This window comes from Haliotis rufescens, unplaced genomic scaffold, assembly GCF_023055435.1.
Source record: "Haliotis rufescens isolate VD_foot unplaced genomic scaffold, xgHalRufe1.0.p SCAF_90, whole genome shotgun sequence".
Lineage (NCBI taxonomy): Eukaryota > Metazoa > Mollusca > Gastropoda > Lepetellida > Haliotidae > Haliotis > Haliotis rufescens.
In genome coordinates, this window is record NW_025964384.1 from 735697 (window position 1) to 755700 (window position 20004).

A 20004-nucleotide genomic window follows, 5' to 3' on the forward strand; every position below is an offset into this window, starting at 1 on the left:
TAGAACATGTGACCGTGGCAACGCAAACAAATACAAACATAGAAACTCCCCCCATAGCATTAGGCACTAATTTAGAGTATTTCTGGTGTGTATACAAAAGTTCATGGAGACATGTTCAGCGGTATCCGTTCAATGGGATAGACGAATCCCCCCGAGATACCACAAAAATTCGGAGGCCGTAAGCCCAACGATAAAGGGCAGATAACCAAAAAACAAGTAATTTTTGAAGCTATATTTTGCCTTATTGCTTCGCAACCGCTTGTCCGATTACTTTCAAACTTTGGATGAGTCTGCTGCTTTGGGTGCCTGACATTATATATTCTTTGACTTTGGTCATTTGTCACCTGGTTTGGCAGCCATATTGGATTCAAAGTTTTCACAGGTGTTTTTGGGTGTATGTCTTCAAACGCAAACTCCTCCGAGCCCACTACATGGAATGCTTCCAAACTTTCTAGGAATTTTCTCTATACATAACACATATAACTTTAATAGCCGATTTTGGATATCCTTTTTAGTTACGGCTGTAATGAATTTTGATTTTGATAACTTTTGTCAACGAAATTTTACTTTAAAAGATGATGTCTTGCAAGGTTATTCACAGAAACTATCGAAAGTTTACATGAAGTTAGTGTACCATATGTACCTCATATTTTTGATTGGTTTGCATGGTGAAAGTACCACCTTTTCGTGGTAATATTTGATTTTAGGCATTTCGAGTATAAATACTGAATGAAGCGCTCAGAAAATATACGACTAACCCCCGTTCACTGGCTTTGCATAGACTCCACAGCAATAGCCAGTCTTGTCGTAAATGTCTTCTGCATTAAGCTATACTACCCTTGAAGATCAGGCTTAGAATTGGTCTTCAGAAACCCATGCTTGTTTTAAGAGGCGACTATGCTTGTCTTAAGAGGCGATTATCGAGATCGGGTGGTCGGGCTCCCTGACTTGGAACTTCATTTCCTTATTGCCAGATGCTACCGTACCTTACTTTTGACGGCATTGTTAAAAGCAAACCATTTAAAGATTCGAACATGGTCTTAGTGGGAAATGGGTTTAGAACAATCGGGTTCACTCTGGCATACGGCAATTTCGTTGCGGTACTGTCCTGCAAATGGTGACTACCTTTTGACGGAGTTGGTAGAAACAAACCATTTAAGGATTCGAACATGGTCGAAGCCAAACATGGGTTAAGAACTCACTGGGACACATGTTGTGATGTATCACAAACGGTTCCTTAAGTTTGACAAACCATATGCGGGTTCGAACATGGACGGCGTCTGAAATGGGTTTTGAACATCCCGGGACGTTCTGGGACACGTCATTTTCGTAGCGGCGATGTCTCGCAAGCGTTTCTTCACTTTTGACGTGGTTTGACGTGGTCGCGTGGTTTGGCAGCCATATTGAATTCAAGGTTTTCACAGTGTCTTTTGGGTACCTGTCTTCAAATCCTATCTCCTCTGAATCCACCACATGAAATGCTTTCAAACTTTTTGAGAATTGTCTCCATACAAAACACATCAAACCCTGTCAGCCGATTTTTGGATATCTTTTATAGTTTCGGCCATATTGGATTTTGATTTCGATGATTTTTTGCACCGAAATTTTACTTTAAAGATATCTTGTAAGGTTCTCCACAGAAACTTTTGAAAGTTGATATGAAGTTAGTCGACATATGTACCTTATCTTTTGTTCTTGGTTGCATGCTAAAGTAACACCGCTTGGTGGTAATATTTTATTAATATTTGGGACACCCCTGGAACACGCCAATTTCTTAGCGGCGAAGTGACTATTGTTTTGATGGAGTTACAAATGGTACAAGCAAACCCTTTGAGGATTCGAACATGTTCAAGGTCGGAAATGGGTTTAGAACAGACTTGGATACCCCTGCACACGACAATTTCGTAGCGGCGATATCCTGCAAGTGGTTCTTACATTTTACAGATTTGGTACAAGGAAACCCTTTGAGGATTCGAACACCGTATGATGATGGAGCCGTAATCAAGTTTTGAGCGGTTAAGTGTTCGATATAGTTGGAGGAGGGTTTTCTGATGCCCTCCCCACTTGGAATTAAATACAACAAACCTAGGGCCTCTTTAAGTTTTTAATGTAGGGCTATGATGGGTTAAATGATGATCAAAATTATGCCTAAAAGTTTGGCTTCTTGTACAACTTTAATAGGAGTTTTATCTAATATTAGTTCTAGGTCTTTGTGAGGTTTATATTTTCTACAAACATGAATATAGTTTGTTTTAGATTTTGAGAACCATTTATGAATTTTATTTAAACAAAGCTGTAGTTGCCTTTCAAAAGTATTCATGCTTTTGCCACGACAAGAAATGTTAAAATCATCCACAAACAGCGATCCATCAATTGAATCACTTAAATCCTTTGAAAGGCTATTAATTTAATACTACATAAAGCGACAGACAAAATACTGCCTTGTGGGACACCCTGTTCCTGATTATAATGATCAGACAGGGTAAGAACCCACGCGATTCGCTGTGCAGAGTTGCATCCCTTGGGCACGCCAGAAACCTATGATTGTGGGTTCGAATCCTGGTTCGCCCCGATTATGTTTCTAGGTTTGTCAGCACCATTCCCGTGCTCTCGGGTTTCACCGAAGTGGTAAACGTCTGAGACCTGCATCACTTCGGGCTTTCCTCCCACATTAAGCAGACACGCCGTGATTTAACTGGAATATTTTTAAAAGCGGCGTTAAACCCAACTCGCTCACTCACTCTACTGATATCGGTCGAAAATCTGATGGGTTTGTATGATCTCGCCCTGGTTTGGGTATTATAACTACAGCATCACGCCATGAAGGAGTAAATTTCATAAATTGATAAGGCGGAAAGCAAAATAATTTAGCTATAAATGTTTTCGGACATTCTTCTAAAGGAATTGTTGTACACAGGATAAGCTCTGCTCCGGAACATATTCCCAGAATCAATTTATTTTTTTTATCGAAAAAGATGGTAAATATCATTATATGTGGATAAAGAGTTTAAACAGGCTATTATATGATCAAACAAAACATGCTAGATGAAATATTTCTGTGAAAGATGCCTGCATGGATACAGCAGACAAAATCTATTAGAAGCACATAAAGAAGACTGCAGAAGTGTTGGAGAGACTGCTATCAGGATCGATATGCCTAAAGAGGGAAAAAATATATTAAAATTTGAACATTATTGTAATCAAATGCCAGTACCGTACGTCATTTACGCCGACTTCGAAGCGCTTATCAAACCTATAGAAAATACTGAACGCAATACTGAATGTAGTTTTACATACAAAACTCAAGAACATATTCCTTGTGGGTTTGGATATATAGTTGTAAGGTATGATGGGAAAACAAACCCGCCCCTGATTTACAGAGGTCCCGATGCAGCGGGAAAGTTCATACAATATCTACAAAATGAAGAGAGAATAATAAGGGAAAATTTATTGCGTTAGAAACCCATGTGTATGACGAGGGATGATTGGAGGGCCTATAAGAAGTCGACTAGTTGTCATGTTTGTAATAAACCTCTGAATGGGGATTCTGTAAGAGATCATTGCCACGTCAAGGGTAATTATCGGGGAGCCGCGCATAAGGAGTGTAACTTGAAACTAAAAATGAATTCTCAAACAATACCCATCCCCGTAGTGTTTCACAACCTTAGAGGATATGATTCACATCTCATCATGCAAGCTATCTCAAAGACCGACGGCGGTTTAACGTGTATTCCAATAATATGGAAAAATACATATCATTCTCGTTGACTAAAACTATACATTATACGGACAAGGATGGGAAAGCCAGAATAAAACAAAGTAATGGGCTTAGATTCATAGACTCCGTACAGTTTCAGTTATCTTCCCTGGACAATTTAGCTACTGAGAACAATCGCGATGACTTTGCAATAACAAATCAATATACCAATCAGTTAACTCGTCATTTGTTGTTGAAAAAAGGTGTATATCCTTACGAATATTTGGATAATTGGTCTAGATTCAACGAAACTAAATTACCACCCCTTGAATCATTCTATAGTAACTGAACAGAATCTAAAATAACCGATGCCGATTATGAACACGCTCTGACGGTCTGGGATAAATTAGGTTGTAAGAATTTAGGTGATTATCACGATCTGTACTTAAAAACCGATGTACTGTTACTCGCCAATATATTCGAGATATTTAGAAAGACATGTATAAAACAATATTGCTTGGACCCGGCATGGTACTATTCCAGTCCCGGACTATCGTGGGATGCATTGTTGAAGAAGACCGGTGTAGAACTAAAACTACTCACCGATTACGATATGCACTTGTTTATTGAGAAAGGATTAAGAGGTGGTATATCGATGGTAGCGAGAAGGTATTCTAAGGCTTATTATAATTAAGTGGTAGGATATGATCCGAGTAAACCTTAATTCAACAGACCGGTGTACGTTGGTATGAGTATTTTTGACTTGTCAAAACACTTAATGTATGACTTTTATTACAACGAACTTAAGAAGCAATACGGTGATAGATGCAAGGTGTTATATACCGACACAGATTCTTTGTTGATGGAAATACAAACCGAGGGTGTGTATAAAGATATGGCAGAAAAAAAAGATATGTACGTCACGAGCGATTACCCAAAAGATAATCCACTGCACAGCGAGTAAATAAAAAGATGTTAAGTAAGATGAAGGATGAATGTGCTGGGACTCCTATAGCGGAGTATGTCGGATTAAGGTCTAAGATGTATTCTATAACGAAGTCCGATAATGGAGAGATAAGAAAAGCTAAGGGTGTTAAGAAGTTTGTGGTAAAAAGCATATCAAACACGAACAGTATAAAGAAGCATTATTCAATGGTAGAACGTTCAAACACAAGATGAACTCTTTAAGAAGTTACAATCATAGGATATATGGATTGAGAATGAACAAGACATCATTATCCCCCTTAGATACAAAGAGATGGATTGATAAGGATGGTGTAACTACCTATGCTTATGGTTATGGTGGTAATACTGTATCGTTGGGAACTATGAGCTACTCTTCTCGTGCAAATGCCCTCCCCGGTCCATCTTTAAGATAATAAAGAATAGGCTCTCCTTCTTTCATAACCAATCGACTAATGTTATATGTCTTAAGGGACCAAATCGGATCGGTTGTGCGACGTAGGCCTTCTTCGAGTTCGCTGTGCTGGTATAAATATCTTACGCTTACTCTATCCGGAAGTTTTTGTTCTTTGCCTCTCCACGGTGCTGAAGATTCGTAAGTCACAGATTTCATTTTAATCGCATCAGATGGTTTCTTCCCGATAAATCTCGTTACTTCATTATTCAGCGCTGATACAACAGCTGATAATCGTGTCACCCATTCGGTTGATCTCAATCGTTCCGATTTCATTTCGATCCCATACTGATATCCAAACAAACGTTCCGCTAGTGTCCGGTTAAATCTTTCAACGATAGCCTGATTTCGACATCGTGCTTTGTTAACAGTTTAGTAACTGATCCCATAAACTCGCGACCAGGATCTACTTGAAATAGCTTAGGCCATGTAAGTGGTCCGCGTTTATATATGCGGCTCAGTGTATTAGCTACTTCTGTTGAATATTTCAAGGTTAATGGCTCAGCCTCTTTGTATCGACTAGCCACATCCACTACGGTTGAAGCGTATTTATACGTTTTGCGTCTTACCTTATCCTGGGGAAGAAACAAGAGGTCAGCCTGATGAACTTCATTCGTTGTATAAATATCAAACTTCTTCCTCGGTATATAACGCGGTGCTGGTAAGTATAATTGCCACATCGCTTGTTTCTTAATCCAATCCTTGGCCACATCTTTAGATACCTTAGCCACGGTGGCTATTTTTTTATTGCTCCTATACCTTTCCAATATCCTCGTGGGCTATAGTAAATTGTATTCATTATTAATTAATATTGATGTTTCTTTTAATACGACTCATGACGATCGTTGAATCGCATCACCATTTTGACATAAAAAATCCCCCCTGTAGTGGTGGTATAGGTATATAAACCTGGGTCCAGTGGAAGTGGTCCGGAACCATCATTACTTATACTACTCCTTACTTAATTCGCTCAAGGAAAATGGTTGATTATAATCTTCGGCCTTATCAGAGTGAAAAGTTTTCTGCAAATTTTTAAACTTTTGGAATTTAGGATCATAATTGGCAGATAATGAATTGGTGCTAATCGTTTCCGCCAGCTTATTCCTGATTTCTATTTTAGCTGTTAATGTATCGTTATTATGTTTGAGATGTTTCATACTGTTTGTGGATCCTTTACCTTTTATTCTCCCGATCATATTCCAAACTTTAATGACTGGAGTACGAGTATGTATATTGGAAACAACCCTTCTCAATCTTTTTCGTTTAGTGTCCTTGATAGTTCTACGAGCTTTTGTTCTTTTGCTCTAGTATTCGTAGCTGTGATAAATTGTCATGAGTCGGGTGTTTGTTAAATAGTCTTTCTTACTTTTTCCTAGCATTCCTAACTTTCCTACAATCAGTAGTGTACCATGGAGTACATGTATGTACACGTCGGTTTGTCGAGGTTTTGGGGATAGATTTTGTAGACGTATCAATTATTCCTTCTGAAAATATTGTTTATTGGGTCAGTGTCATAAATATAAACATCCGCATTTATGTTAGCTTTACACAAAATTATGTTTGTTTGTTGGTTGTTTAACGCCGCGCTCAGCAATATTCCAGCTATATGACGGTGGTCTGTAAATGTATTCCAATCTGTTTTGTTGAATTTCCACGTAGTAGAAGGTGTATCTGCCAAGGAATTGGCAGTTTCAAGAATAGTCGGAAAATGATCACTACCACATACATCATCATGAACTGACCATGAAAACTCGTTCAAAAGAGAAGGATCTGATATAGATAAGTCTAAAGCAGTGTATGAACCAGTTGCTGGGTGTAGATATGTATCGCTACTATCATTAAACAAACATAGATTATTTTTTTGAAGCCAGTCCGCCAACACTTTACCTGACAACCCAAGTACGTATGACCGATTGTTGGTTTTAATTCGTGAAGTTTATTGATTCCTACCTGGGTGTCCTACCTCTTTTGCATAAGATCTCGAGTATAACTCTTGATCGTTGGGTTGAAATCACTCTACGGGATCAGTAGTGGAGATAATGGTTTGTCAAGAGCTGCTTTAGCTGCAACATTGGCTTTTTAGTTACCTGTTATGATTACATGACTTGGTAACCAGCAAAAGACGATGTCACATTGGCCAGTAGAAAGAACATATTAGAGTTCTAAAATGTCTTGGATAATAGGATGATATGATGGGACACTTTTAATCAACGAATCAGAGAAGATGATGCAAATTTTAGATTGCTTTTGTTGTTGAATATAGGTCAAAGCTGTTAAGGGTGGTCTGATTCCCTCCCCAGTCGGAATTGTGAAAAGACTTTTAACAAGTCGAGAGCCTTCAGGCACTTTGCCATTAGATATTTGATGTGTGGTAAGAATGTGAGATGACGGTCAAATACGAGGCCCCAGGGTAGAGCCCACTCGTACTTGAAATCGTCTGCTGTTTAATAATTGAGATATGAACTGAGGTAATCTGCCCCTCAAACCAAATTCATGCAAATCTTTTAAAATACCATGTTTCCACATTGTATGATATACCTTTTCGAGATCGAAAGAGATTGATACAGTATGGTGTTTGTTGACAATGGAAGTTTTAATAAATGATTCTAAACGCACCAAATGGTCAATGGTACGTCTGTGTTTTTTTCGGAAACCACACTGGATGTCACTCAGGAGGTTATTGGTCTCAAAGTACCAGACTAATCGATTGTTGACCATGCGCTCCATTGTTTTACAAACACAGGTAGTTAATGATATTGGACGGTAATTGGATGGATCTGTGGAATCCCGTCCAGGCTTTGGAATAGGAATAATAATAGGATTGTGCCACGAAATGGGGAAATTTCCGGTTGTCCATATTTCATCAAATCTATTAAGTAACGTTTCAAAACATGAATCGGGCAAGTGTTTCAGGAGCTGATAGTGTATGTTGTCGCTCATGCTGCAGTGTCTTGAGCTTGGCCTTGGGAAGTATGTAACTCATGGAGTGAAAATGTTTCGTTATAGTCCTCACCATATCAGAGTTAAAAAATAGTTTTTCCTTTTCCTGAAATTGAGGGCTATAATCTGATGATGAGGAATGATTTACCAAAGTTTCAGCAAGTTTGTTGGCAATTTCAGATTTAGTATTTAAAAGTAATGTCCAATCTTTGAGATAGCGAACTCCAGATTTAGATCATTTGCCCTTAATCTTTTGAATCATGTTTTGTTTTAAACATATTTTATTGACATATATGGTCAACGGGATTGGGCAAAAGTTATCCAACTTAGGTGGCCCTTTCCCTACTCTATATGTACAGACATTGATTATACATATATATACACATATACATACACACATACATATACATACGTATACAGAAATACAAACATATACACATAATCATATATACACACAATCATACATACTCATACATACATACATACACATACTCAGATACATATACACTTATTACAAAGAGAAGTAACAAAGAGAAATATATTTACACAAAAACATAAACATAATGTTTGCAAGAGTAACATAGACAGTCATGCATAAGAATTGCCTATAGACACAGTTTACTTGTATGTACACATTAATCCAAAATACACGCAAAACTACATATATAATTACACAATCATACATACACTTATGTACATGTACACATATGCATACCTACACACACTACATGTACATATACACACACATGTACCCTTGAATACGCATGCATACATATATATACATACACATATTTACACACATACACCAGGATATATATACCCGTCAACATTATGTTTACAGAAGGAGGCAGAGATACACATGTATTCATATACATGCATGCAGTTTATTCACTGATGGCGTAATTAATAATAAATGGTCGCAGAGCGATATTCTGTATTAATGATAAAGGGTTACTCGAATCTATTAGTCGACAGTATATATTTTTGAACGCTGTTGAAGATGAGGTTATTGTGACTTTCAGATAGGGATACATCACCGTAGAGAATATTTTGTATTATACATGTAGTTCCAGCTTTTATAATGTTAGCGAACATGATATTTCTGGGAATAGTGTAATTGGGACATTCAAGAAAAAAGTGTATGTTGTTTTCACATGGGTTTCCTCAAGAGCAGGACAAAGTATCAGATAAATTTACTTTAAAGAGGTCTGCATTTAGGGAACTGCAAGAATGCCTTAGGCGTGTATGTAAAATATTAGCTCTACGGTTGCCGATTGAGAAGTATGGAGGCTGTAATGGTTGTTTTAATCATGTGTTTAAAATTTGATATGATGTTGCACTTCTGTATTCAGGGGGTAACTCATTCCATAATTTGATTGAAGAAGGTATAAATGATTGTTGGTATGTGACTGTTCGTGCTTGCGGCGAATTCAGATTATTCTGATTTCGTAACTCATATCTACTAAAAGTTGATACTTTGGGTGGTAACATGTCATGTAAATACGATGGGCATAGGTTATTAACAATACTGTAGATTGTGCAGAGTTTTTTATTTGACCTCCTATAAGATAGTGATTCCCATCCTGTCTCAAAATATAAACTCGATCTTGAGGAGAATTTAGGGAGACCAGTTACTATGCGAGCGGCTTGGAGTTGAATCATTTCAAGTTTTTCGAAATTTTCATTACTGCAGTTGTCCCATACCTCAGAAGCATATTCTAATATAGGCCTTATGAAAACAAGATAGACTTTGGACAGGGTTTGTCTATCAAGTAAATATTTAACGGTTCTTAACGAACAAATCATTTTGGAAGCTGAGCGGCAAATGTTATCAACGTGAGTTGTCCACTTCATATCATGGGAGAGAGTAACGCCCAGATGTTTGTGCGATATAGATGCGCTTAGTGCGGTATTGTTATAAATGATATCTGCAGTGCGGTTTTTACAATGAGTGAACAGAATAAATGTTGTTTTGTCCGGGTTAAACTTAACTAGCCATCTATTGGCCCAGGTATTGAGAAGCTCTAGATCACTGTTTAATCTGTGTTCTATCATTTGTAAGTGAAGAGATGATGTACCAATGGAAGTATCGTCTGCAAAAAGGCGAGTGGAATTCACTAGATTATCAGCGAGATCGTTAATGTAGACCACACCTTGGACATTTTTTTTAGGCACAAGTTATCACAACTTAGAACACCCTCTCCCATAGATTTACATGTACGCTTATTTACAGTTGATAAATTAAATGACGGAAAGGAAAGAAAAGAGATAGAGAAACGTGTGTACATTCACATTGCTCACTCAAACCTTTTTCATTTCTTTATATATGTGTCCATGCAGGAAGCAAAGGCACTGTAAGTCCCCATGGTCCCTAGTATGGTAATCTCCCTTTAGTTACTGACGATCCCTAGCCCATTTTTATATTGTGTTGTTCACTGCTATTTATGGCTTTTTATATATTCTCAACTAGTTTTAAATATTATCTGGGATATTCTAGTTATTGTACTGTCCTTCGATGACAGCTTTTTATTTAGTCTTAATCTATGTATTATTAATTTACTTCTCGTCACGATTTGGCTGAAATACTGCCGATGCGACGTTAAATCTTAACTCACTCACTTACTTTACTATAGTCTATATATTCAATGGTATTAGATGATATGCCCAGGGATGTGTCATCGGCAAATAATCTAGTTGCACAGTTCAATTTGTCAGTAATATCATTGATGTACACTGGGAAAAAGAAAAGGCCTAATACTGATCCCTGTGGCACACCAGCTTTTAACTTGTCAGTGTCAGACAATGTTCCATTTAAATAAACAGAGTTACGTAATCAGCCAGCCACTCTAATTATTCATCATTAATACCATAACATGACAATTTATATATTAGCCCACTGTGCCATACTCTATCAAACGCTTTTTGAAATATACACAGAATACCATACAACAGAACTATTTGTTATCGGCTTGATTATATAATTCTACCAGTTGGTTGACGGTCGAGTGACCGGCTTGGAATCCTGATTGGTATTTGTACAGCAACGAATTCTCACGAAAATAATTGTGCAAGTGCTTGAATACACCTCTTTCGTATACTTTCCCGATACAGCTTATCAAAGATATTGGTCTATAATGTGAGGATAGTGTTAGGTCACCTTCTTTCAATAGTGGCATAACATGGGCATATTTCCATTGGCTTGGATATGTACGCGTTCTCAAAGAGATATTAGATAATAGACATAAGACTTCACTCAAAGATGCTACAGTATGTTTTAGAATTTTATGACTTACGCGATCTGGGCCTGAAGCTTTATTCAACGGGAGAGACTTTATTATATCACTTATTTCATATACGTTTATTCACAAAGTGCCAAATGTTTTATTTATATTATATTTGGCTATCTCGCCTTACTTCCATCAACGTTTGCTATGGATGAAAAATACTTGTTTAACTGATTATCGTTATCTAAATCTGAGTATACATTTTGGCTTTCATCTGTGACATACCTTCGCAGAAAGGAATAGATGAAGTCTTACCTGTATTTTTTACTAAGAACCGCAACAATTTCCAATAAGAAGATTTGTAAAATTCAAAATCGAAATTGTCTAAATTGGAGTAGAACATTTCCTTTGCATAATGATTCATACTATTTACTTTATCTCTTTGTTTTCTGTACAATGTTCTGTCCTTGTCTTTATTTATTTCCTTGAAATCTTAAGTAACCTGTTTCTTTTCTTTGTTGCCTTCCGTAATTCGGAATTAAACCACGGTTTATCATTTGGTCGAATCCTAACCTTTTTTAGAGGGTACACACATTTATATATAATTATTACAGTTTGAGTTCATTCAATAGATTCATCAAAATCTTTACATTTGTTAAAAACGTCAATCCAATCAGTTGATTGAATAAGGGTGTTTAATTAATCATATTTACCTCTTCTATAACATCATATATCTCTAGTAAACAATGACTTGGTTAATAAATGTGTTTTCACTGATATATACGTGCCTCTATGATCAGTAATCTCATTTTGAAAATCAATCACTCCAGAATCATCCACAGAAACATCTTCACTTACAATTATCCGATCTAGTAAAGTACTAGGTAGGTTCATTTATCACACTGCGTAATTTGTTTCTGTCTAACAAATCATTTACAGGAAGTTCTCTCGCAGACAAAAGATCTTCATTAATATCTCCGACAATAACTAAATTACATGTATCAGTATGAATACTGTCGTCTAGGCGATTCCAGAAATTATTTATATTATACTCTGGTCTGTACACAACTCGCAGAATTAAGGATTTTTGTGGTAGAAATATCTGTATCCATGTAGTTTCATCAAGGACATTTTCTAATAATTCAATCTTTTATATGCTAACGTTTCATGTACATAGACTATGACCCTTCCCCCAAATGCATTTCTATCTTTACTTATCGGATCACGGTAGTTTTGCCATCGTTAGACATCATTATTGACTGTATCATCTGAATGAGTTTCAGTGAAACAAACGTCGTGAATGGCGGAACAATACTGCATATTTTTAATATTGGCTAGTATTGTGCACAACCACCAGAATCTAAAGTGATGACGTAAACCCTGCTTGGGTATCATCCAGGAGGTAATGTAAGCCTCCCTGATCCCCAGCGAAGCCTAAATATGTCAAATTGTTTTTAAATATAACTTTGCATTCATAAACAAACAGTGTATGTACATTGTATCAACTTGGTCTCGTGAGGCGACGTTAAATTTTAACTCACTCACTTTTACGATTATCCTTATAATTCTTTACCAAAAAAGCTTTCCTCTCACCTTTTATTCTATATCTCTTAAACGAGATTGAGATAGATAGACAATAATAATGAAAAATACATGTCCAGTATCGAAATTTGCTTGTTTTGAACTAATCCTTTGGGTATTTGATACGTCAAAAAAGTGCGTGTCTTGCTTGTCAAAATAAAAGACACGGTAAAACTTTTTAATTGTGGTTCTATTCAAGACATTATTTACGTGGTAAAAACAGTCATCTAATGTTGTGTCGCGGTTTTCCATACCATGATAAATATAAATCAAATTACCGTCTTTTTCCGACGTCATCAAGGACATGACGTCAAAGAAAATGGTGTCAACATTATGGGAATTCACTACATTTGAATTGCGCTCAGCAATATTCCAGCTACATGACGGTGGTCTTTAAATAACCTAGCCTAGACCAGACAATTCAGTGATTGATAATGGTAGCATTCACCCAAACAATTAGGATACGATGACATCAACCAAGTCAGGGAGCCTGACCACCCGATCCCGTCAGTCGCCTCTTGCGACAACCATAGTCGCCTCTTACGGCAAGCATGAGTTAGTCAAGATCTAACCCGGATCTTCACGGGTAGATTAGGTTTGTACTTCATTAAGAATGCCTCAACATTATTCACGTTACAATTACAGAATTTGGTGAATTTGGGAATCTAAGGACTAATTCATATGTTTGATAGGGCAATCCTTTTCGCTACTACTTCCTTTTAGACTTCCTCAGTACGATTTCATCATTTCTCATGTTTTGGTTTGTAACTAAACGTATACAGTTTTAATGTTGATATTGATGCTGGAATAGTTTGACTCCTTGTGCATAAAAGTATTTTGTACCATATTGTATCAAAGCAGATTCTACATATCTGTCAAAATATTGAATGTCAGTAACAAAATACACAAACAATATCTCCTTATCTGAAGGCAAATGATTAGTTCACAATCAAAGTCAAGCTCTTCTGTTTACCATTTTTGCTGCATTTTCCTCCTGTTCTTGCTCCTGTTGCATTTGCTTCCAAGGTTACAAAAGAATCTATTTCATCTCAAACTTAGTGACCGAGACACAGGTTACACTTGATGATATCATGCCACACTCTACAGATAAGTTAATCAGCCGCTCAAACAGAGGATCCTCCACAAGATCCATATGACGCAGCATCTGAGCCTACATGTCGCCAACAATTTAAAAAAAAGCAAGTTTCATTCGGTGGAAATGCAGAAGACTCATAAATAATTGATAATACAAGACTGTAAACCATAAAAAGTTTGTCGCCAAAAGACGTATATGAAACATACCGATACATTTGATATAATGCTGTACAACTGTCATCGCTCCTTTTCTTCACCAGGGGATAAAGCTTCTTGAGGAACTTTTATTTTTGTGAGGCAGGGTGTCATTTACTTCCGTGGTGCTGGTGCTGTTCATCTAAGTGTGCACTCTGTATTCACACTGTGCTCATTGTATATTCCTCCGCTCGCTCCACATCGACAATCTTCTCTTCAAAATCTATATGATCTGCTCCCGAAACCATGCATAATCATGCGTGATCTGAATGGGCTCAACCTTCTTTGGGGACCTCTGAACACACACAATGAGGGAAGGTACTTGAGGAATTCATTTTTGACAATAATGTATGTATTTGTAATGACATCAAGGCCCTAGTTAACTTTTTGTGACAGGGGAGGGCAAATAAGAAAGGAAAAAATGTTTTCAATAAAAAATCCCCCCCCCCCCCCAACACACACACACACACTACGGCACTGATGGACATGTATTTACATCCTGCCACTGGAACATATTCAGGGCTTAAACTGTCCCACAAAGATTCAAACCTATTAAAGACGTTGAATGGTTGGTCCTTGATAACCTCTGTGGAAGCGATCACTTCCCCACCATTGTTAAAGCTAGGAATCATTGTATGAAAGACTATATACTGCAAAATTAATCTCTGAATATTCAAAACATATTGAGGATCCGATTCACTTTTTTTCAGAACAACTCAATAAAACAGTTGTTCAAACAATTCTAAAGGGAGGCCCAAAAATCCCTGAACATTATTCCCGTCGCCATCCTGTTGTACACAATGTAATTAAATCTGTAATTCAAAGTGGATACAGGTAAAACGTTTATAGTGGAGCTTGGAAAAGTTAATCTGAGGCTTCGTCTTTGAGCTTTCAGAACCTCGCCGGTTCACAGAATCTGGAGGCTGATTACTAAATTTCATTCTACTTAATCCAATCCAGTCTGCTTTTAATCCTCTTTAGGGGCGGTCGGGTAGCCTAGTGGTTAAAGCGTTCGCTCGTCACACCGAAGACCTGGGTTCGATTCCCGACATGGGTACAATGTGTGAAGCCCATTTCTGGTGTCCCCCGCCGTGATATTGCTGGAATATTGCTAAAAGCGGCGTAAAACCATACTCACTCACTCACTTAATCCTCTTTATGATGATTTCTACAATAAAATACATCTCTTATTCCGCCCCTTGGTATAAAAACATAATTAGATATTTCTGCTGCAAAAATATATCTTGAAATATAGCGCCCATTCAGCTGTTGTCCTTGGAAAGGGTATAAGTATTGTAAGATTGTTGCCTTGAGGGGGAAAGTGAGACCACGTCACGCAAAGTACTTGTTGAACTGCTACCCTTTTAATGATAGAAGGTGTGTTATTCGGCAAAATTTAACAACAATAGGCAGCGGCGTAAAGGATGGTGTAATCCTGCTGGGGTATCAGAGGTACCAGAGGTACCGCAGGTCCCCGGGGTCCCAGCAACTTTGGTTGCTGGTGATCTATGGCCTGTTTTTGTAATGTATTGTTATGTAAAGTTACATTTTATATCGTTGCATACTTGTTTTAAATGATATAAATGTGGGAAAGTCAAGTTATTTTACTGTCTTTTATTGACAGGTTTCTATATCATTGATGTATAACATCTAATGAATAGTCACGATGTGGCTTCATTTTTAATTTTTTAAACTCACCTACTCCTAGTTTTTACTTTAATGTTAATACATATTAAGACATGTCTATGCATTACGGTATATACGTAAAACTATGTTTGTATATTTTTTCAGGTTGTCCTTATCAGACTGATCTGGTTTTCCTTTTGGATGGATCCGAAAGTGTCTCAGAATCAGCATTTCTTCAGCAGAAAGCGTTTGTTGTGGTAAATACTGCCACACTGCAAATGACTGCTCCATCTTTCAGACACCTACATGTTGGAGTCGAAGTGTTTAGTTCAGATGTAAGCGTCATTACCGAATTGGACAAACCAGCAGATCCTGACACCTTTAGTAACTTTGTCCTCGCAGCAGCTCAGCCTCGTGACGGAACGCGCACCAACATGGCTCTTAAGACATTGAGATATATGTTCTCTCAGCAATCACGTCAAAATACTTTGTTGAAAGCTGTCTTAATAACTGATGGATATTCAAAGAATATAGCTAAAACGATAGAGGAAGCCCGAATGGCAAGGAATATGGGTGTTGATTTCATATTTGTTGGCATCGGAGGTTCGATAAAATTTGAGGAAGTGGCAGCTCTAGTAGATGACAAGAGTAAGGTGTTTCTCCTCAACACGTTTGATGAACTTGCCAGTGTCAGTGATGAAGTGCGAAATGCTATTTGTTCGGGTAAGGTCGTCACAATCTATAATGCATCAGCGATTGGTCAATACTATTACAGTGGTTTTTTTTATAAATAGACTGAATATACCTTTCTCACGACTTGTGACGGACAGACGATACTGATCACCTGTGTATCAACGCACATCCACAAGAAAGCACACCATTATTCAAAGTTAAAACATATATATTCAATGAGAGTGGCATTTTAGTATCAATTTCGTTCCATGTAGTCATGGTCATTCCACTGTTGGGTGGACGTGCTCAGATACCATGTTCCCTCAATCGCAATAACACTGTTGACTGCCGTCGATACCGTTGCTGTCGCGGGGATGGAACAATTTCAGAGTTAATGTCTGGGGATGTAACGACTCATCAATGAGCGTGTTTACACGAAGGATTTACCTTCGGGGCCATACTAATGGCTTTATTCCTCCCACTCTTTCTGGACTGCTGTTAAACGAGGCATTACTTTTGAGTGCTCTTGTTTACTGTGTTTCGAATGTCCTGCCTTTTCACCAAGAATTCATTTCTATGTTTGTTTTATAAAGTAATGAGACAAAACCTTCTTGTCGTACATTCTTCTTGGCGTGCATATATATCTATTTGAATATAAGAAACATAAGTCGAGAGAGGATGTTGACAAGGAGATCCGATGTCCCCATATTTGTTTCTTTTTGTCGCAGAAATACTTGGGATAATGATAAGAAATAATACAAATGTAACAAGAATAGTTCTTGGAGAAAGTGAGCACGTAATAGGTCAATACGGGGATGACACCGAACTATTTCTAGACGACACAGCTCTAAATGAAGCAGTAAGTACACTAATGTCTGGCTTATAAATGAATACAGATAAAACTAAAGCCATATTGTCTAGGTGCAATTGCAGGGAGTTTACTCACATTATGTTCTGATTTAACATTGGATTGACATAACGCAGATTTCGATGTACTTGGAATTTAAAAACCATCGGGTTATCAACACTGGAAAAAGACTGCAAACAATGGCAAACACCGTAATGAAAACGCGGCCCAGGGGGCATTGCGGAATTTCCGTCCTTGTTACAAGCTCCGTATGCTGTTATTTACATATAAAATGCCTTGCGCTGTTGTGTACCGTAATGTGTCAGTCGTTCTGACGGCCACAGTTTTCATCACGATCTGGATTTGTGCATGAAGTATGTGGCGATCAGGAAAGAGGATCCGGGATTTAAGAAATTATTGAAACCAAGTCACTATTCAGTGGTTTGTGTAATCACCTCCTTGACAGCGACAACAAGCCATCGGACACCGGAAATCATCATCAGCAACGAAGTTAGTAACCAGTGAACGAACAAATGCTATTATTTTCCTGTACGTCACAAGACTGGTATTGGTGAATATCCAAATGATAACAATCTTCAGTAATTTTAATGTGTAAATCCATCATGAATATAGTGGATTAGTCACAGTATGTTTTATGATCTGGGTGCACATCGACTTTCCCAAATATTGGCATAAACAAAATCAGTCATCCTCTGTGCCGAACTTTACTGAAATAAATAATTGTGTTTGACCAAATTTTAATGATGTGTATTGCAATGAAGAACATTCAGTCGTATAGTCTTTAACGTGATCTTTGTTACATAATTAATTAAATTATACCAACCAGTTATGCCAGTCTTGAGTAGGCCTATATGCACATATTGTAGATGAATATGGATAATGATCTATCAGTTAGCATACTATTATATCAAGTTATTCAGGTGACATAATAATAAAAGATGTTATATTGAAGAGGTTATATTGAAATAATTTCCATATATTTTCTTTACAGGAAAGTAAAGACTGAAGAGGGGTGCAATACAAACAGTGTTCTCCTTTAAGAAAGTGAGTAAACCAAGAAAAACTAGACACTATATTATAGATGTAGAGGATGCTCCTGATCTGGTCTGTGAGGGCGAAATTTGTTCACCAGGCTGCGATGAGGTTATTTGCCAGTAAGATGCTGTTGATCATACAGAAGTTGTGGCCACATAGTGCAGTTTGCTCTCGGAATTAAGCTCCAGACTCTCAATTCATCACATAAGAGATAATGACAAAACCGTTTCGTCTTACTCTGGTTTTGACAATTGTGACAATTTTATGTCTTTCTTTCAAGTACTAGGTCCCTGTGTCAATCATCATTCATGCCAGTGCTCTGTGACGCAACCAGAAGATCAGCTATTTATGACTTTGTTAAAATTCAGACAGACAAGAGATGATTTTGACCTTTCCACATTGTTCCATGTCAATGAAAGTACAGTATCAACATTAGTTCTCACTTTGACAAACTTTTTGTACTTCCAATTGAACGTATGGACATAACAAGATACAGTTCATGATAAAATGCCATAAACTTTCAAGGAAAGCTTCCCATCAACAAGGGTGTTTCTGGAGGCAACTGGGACACCGATTCGTAAGCCAGGCAATATAGCTTACCACTCTGAAAACTATGAATGGTTGTTCTCATCGAGGTCTTGTTATCTATGTTAATGACAGTTATGGTGGATCAACAAGTGACAGGCAGATAATAGAGAGGTCAGATCTAGCCTGCCAGGTGTGTTCTGTGCAGGAGACTGCATTATGCTGCAGGAATTACTTTCCTCTGCAGATGTAAAAGTTACAATTGCGTCTAATGTTCAAGGGTCGAAGTCCTGAACCCCAAGAGGTAGTCCACGACTGCATAATTTCATCCAAGTCAATTCTTATTAAGTCTGCTAAAAGAGGGATACCTTTGTGTGTTCAATTGTTTTACATATATACCATATATACTATGTACTTTTATAGTACACATATGTTTGTGGATTTGCACACAAAAGTGCGCATATTAATGTTTCGGTGTATATACATTGTGTATCAATATAGAGTGAGTGATTTTAAATAAAAGGCGCAAAATAAATTGTTTATGTTTAGATTGGTTCCTGATATATTTTAGTGCCGTTAAAATGGCGTTTGCTTCTACTGTAAAGTTATGGAACTGTTATCTGGCAATCGTGAAGATAATATTCTTGATCCAGTGACAGTGGCACTAGCAACTTTGCGTCACCGTTCTTAGATCCATATGTAAGATTTGTAAGTGTAAGTGTGTTTCATATTGGTTGTATTCTTGAGTATAAATAAGTGGGTTCATATCTGATTTCGTAGGTTTAGTTAATGTCAGGTCAACATTTGGCTTTACGAAGGAGGTGATGACAAAAGTTGAATGGGAGCTGTATCTTGAATTCAGGATATGATATATGGATGAACAACTTCTTCATCACAATTAAGAGCGACGTTTCAGTGTAGGTTCTAACGTCGTTTTCAAGCAAGTGATGAGTGAGTGAGTGAGTTAATATTTAAAGTCACATCGGCAATATTTCAGCCATATCGTGACAGAAGCAATTATACATTAAGAAAACGTTAATTTAGACAATTTAAAAACCTGTCACCAAAGGACTAGTATGTGACCATAAAAAGCTATTACTAAACAGAACAATACATTGTAAAAACGCTG

The 20004-nt window shown here is 37.4% G+C and overlaps 1 protein-coding gene and 1 long non-coding RNA gene across 2 annotated transcripts in view; both read left to right on the forward strand.

Annotated features, from left to right (window-relative positions):
* LOC124147162 (serine-rich adhesin for platelets-like) overlaps nucleotides 1–20004 on the forward strand; it is a 256087-nt gene that overhangs the window by 68579 nt on the left and 167504 nt on the right. Inside the window, exon 3 of the mRNA XM_046517776.1 lies at nucleotides 15941–16498. Within this exon, the coding sequence (XP_046373732.1) occupies nucleotides 15941–16498 (558 nt within the window). The remainder of the gene's footprint in view (nucleotides 1–15940; nucleotides 16499–20004) is intronic.
* Nucleotides 16566–19427, forward strand: LOC125377671. Its single transcript, XR_007219764.1, has 3 exons — nucleotides 16566–17306; nucleotides 18307–18359; nucleotides 18631–19427. It is a non-coding gene; the product is annotated as an uncharacterized LOC125377671 (long non-coding RNA).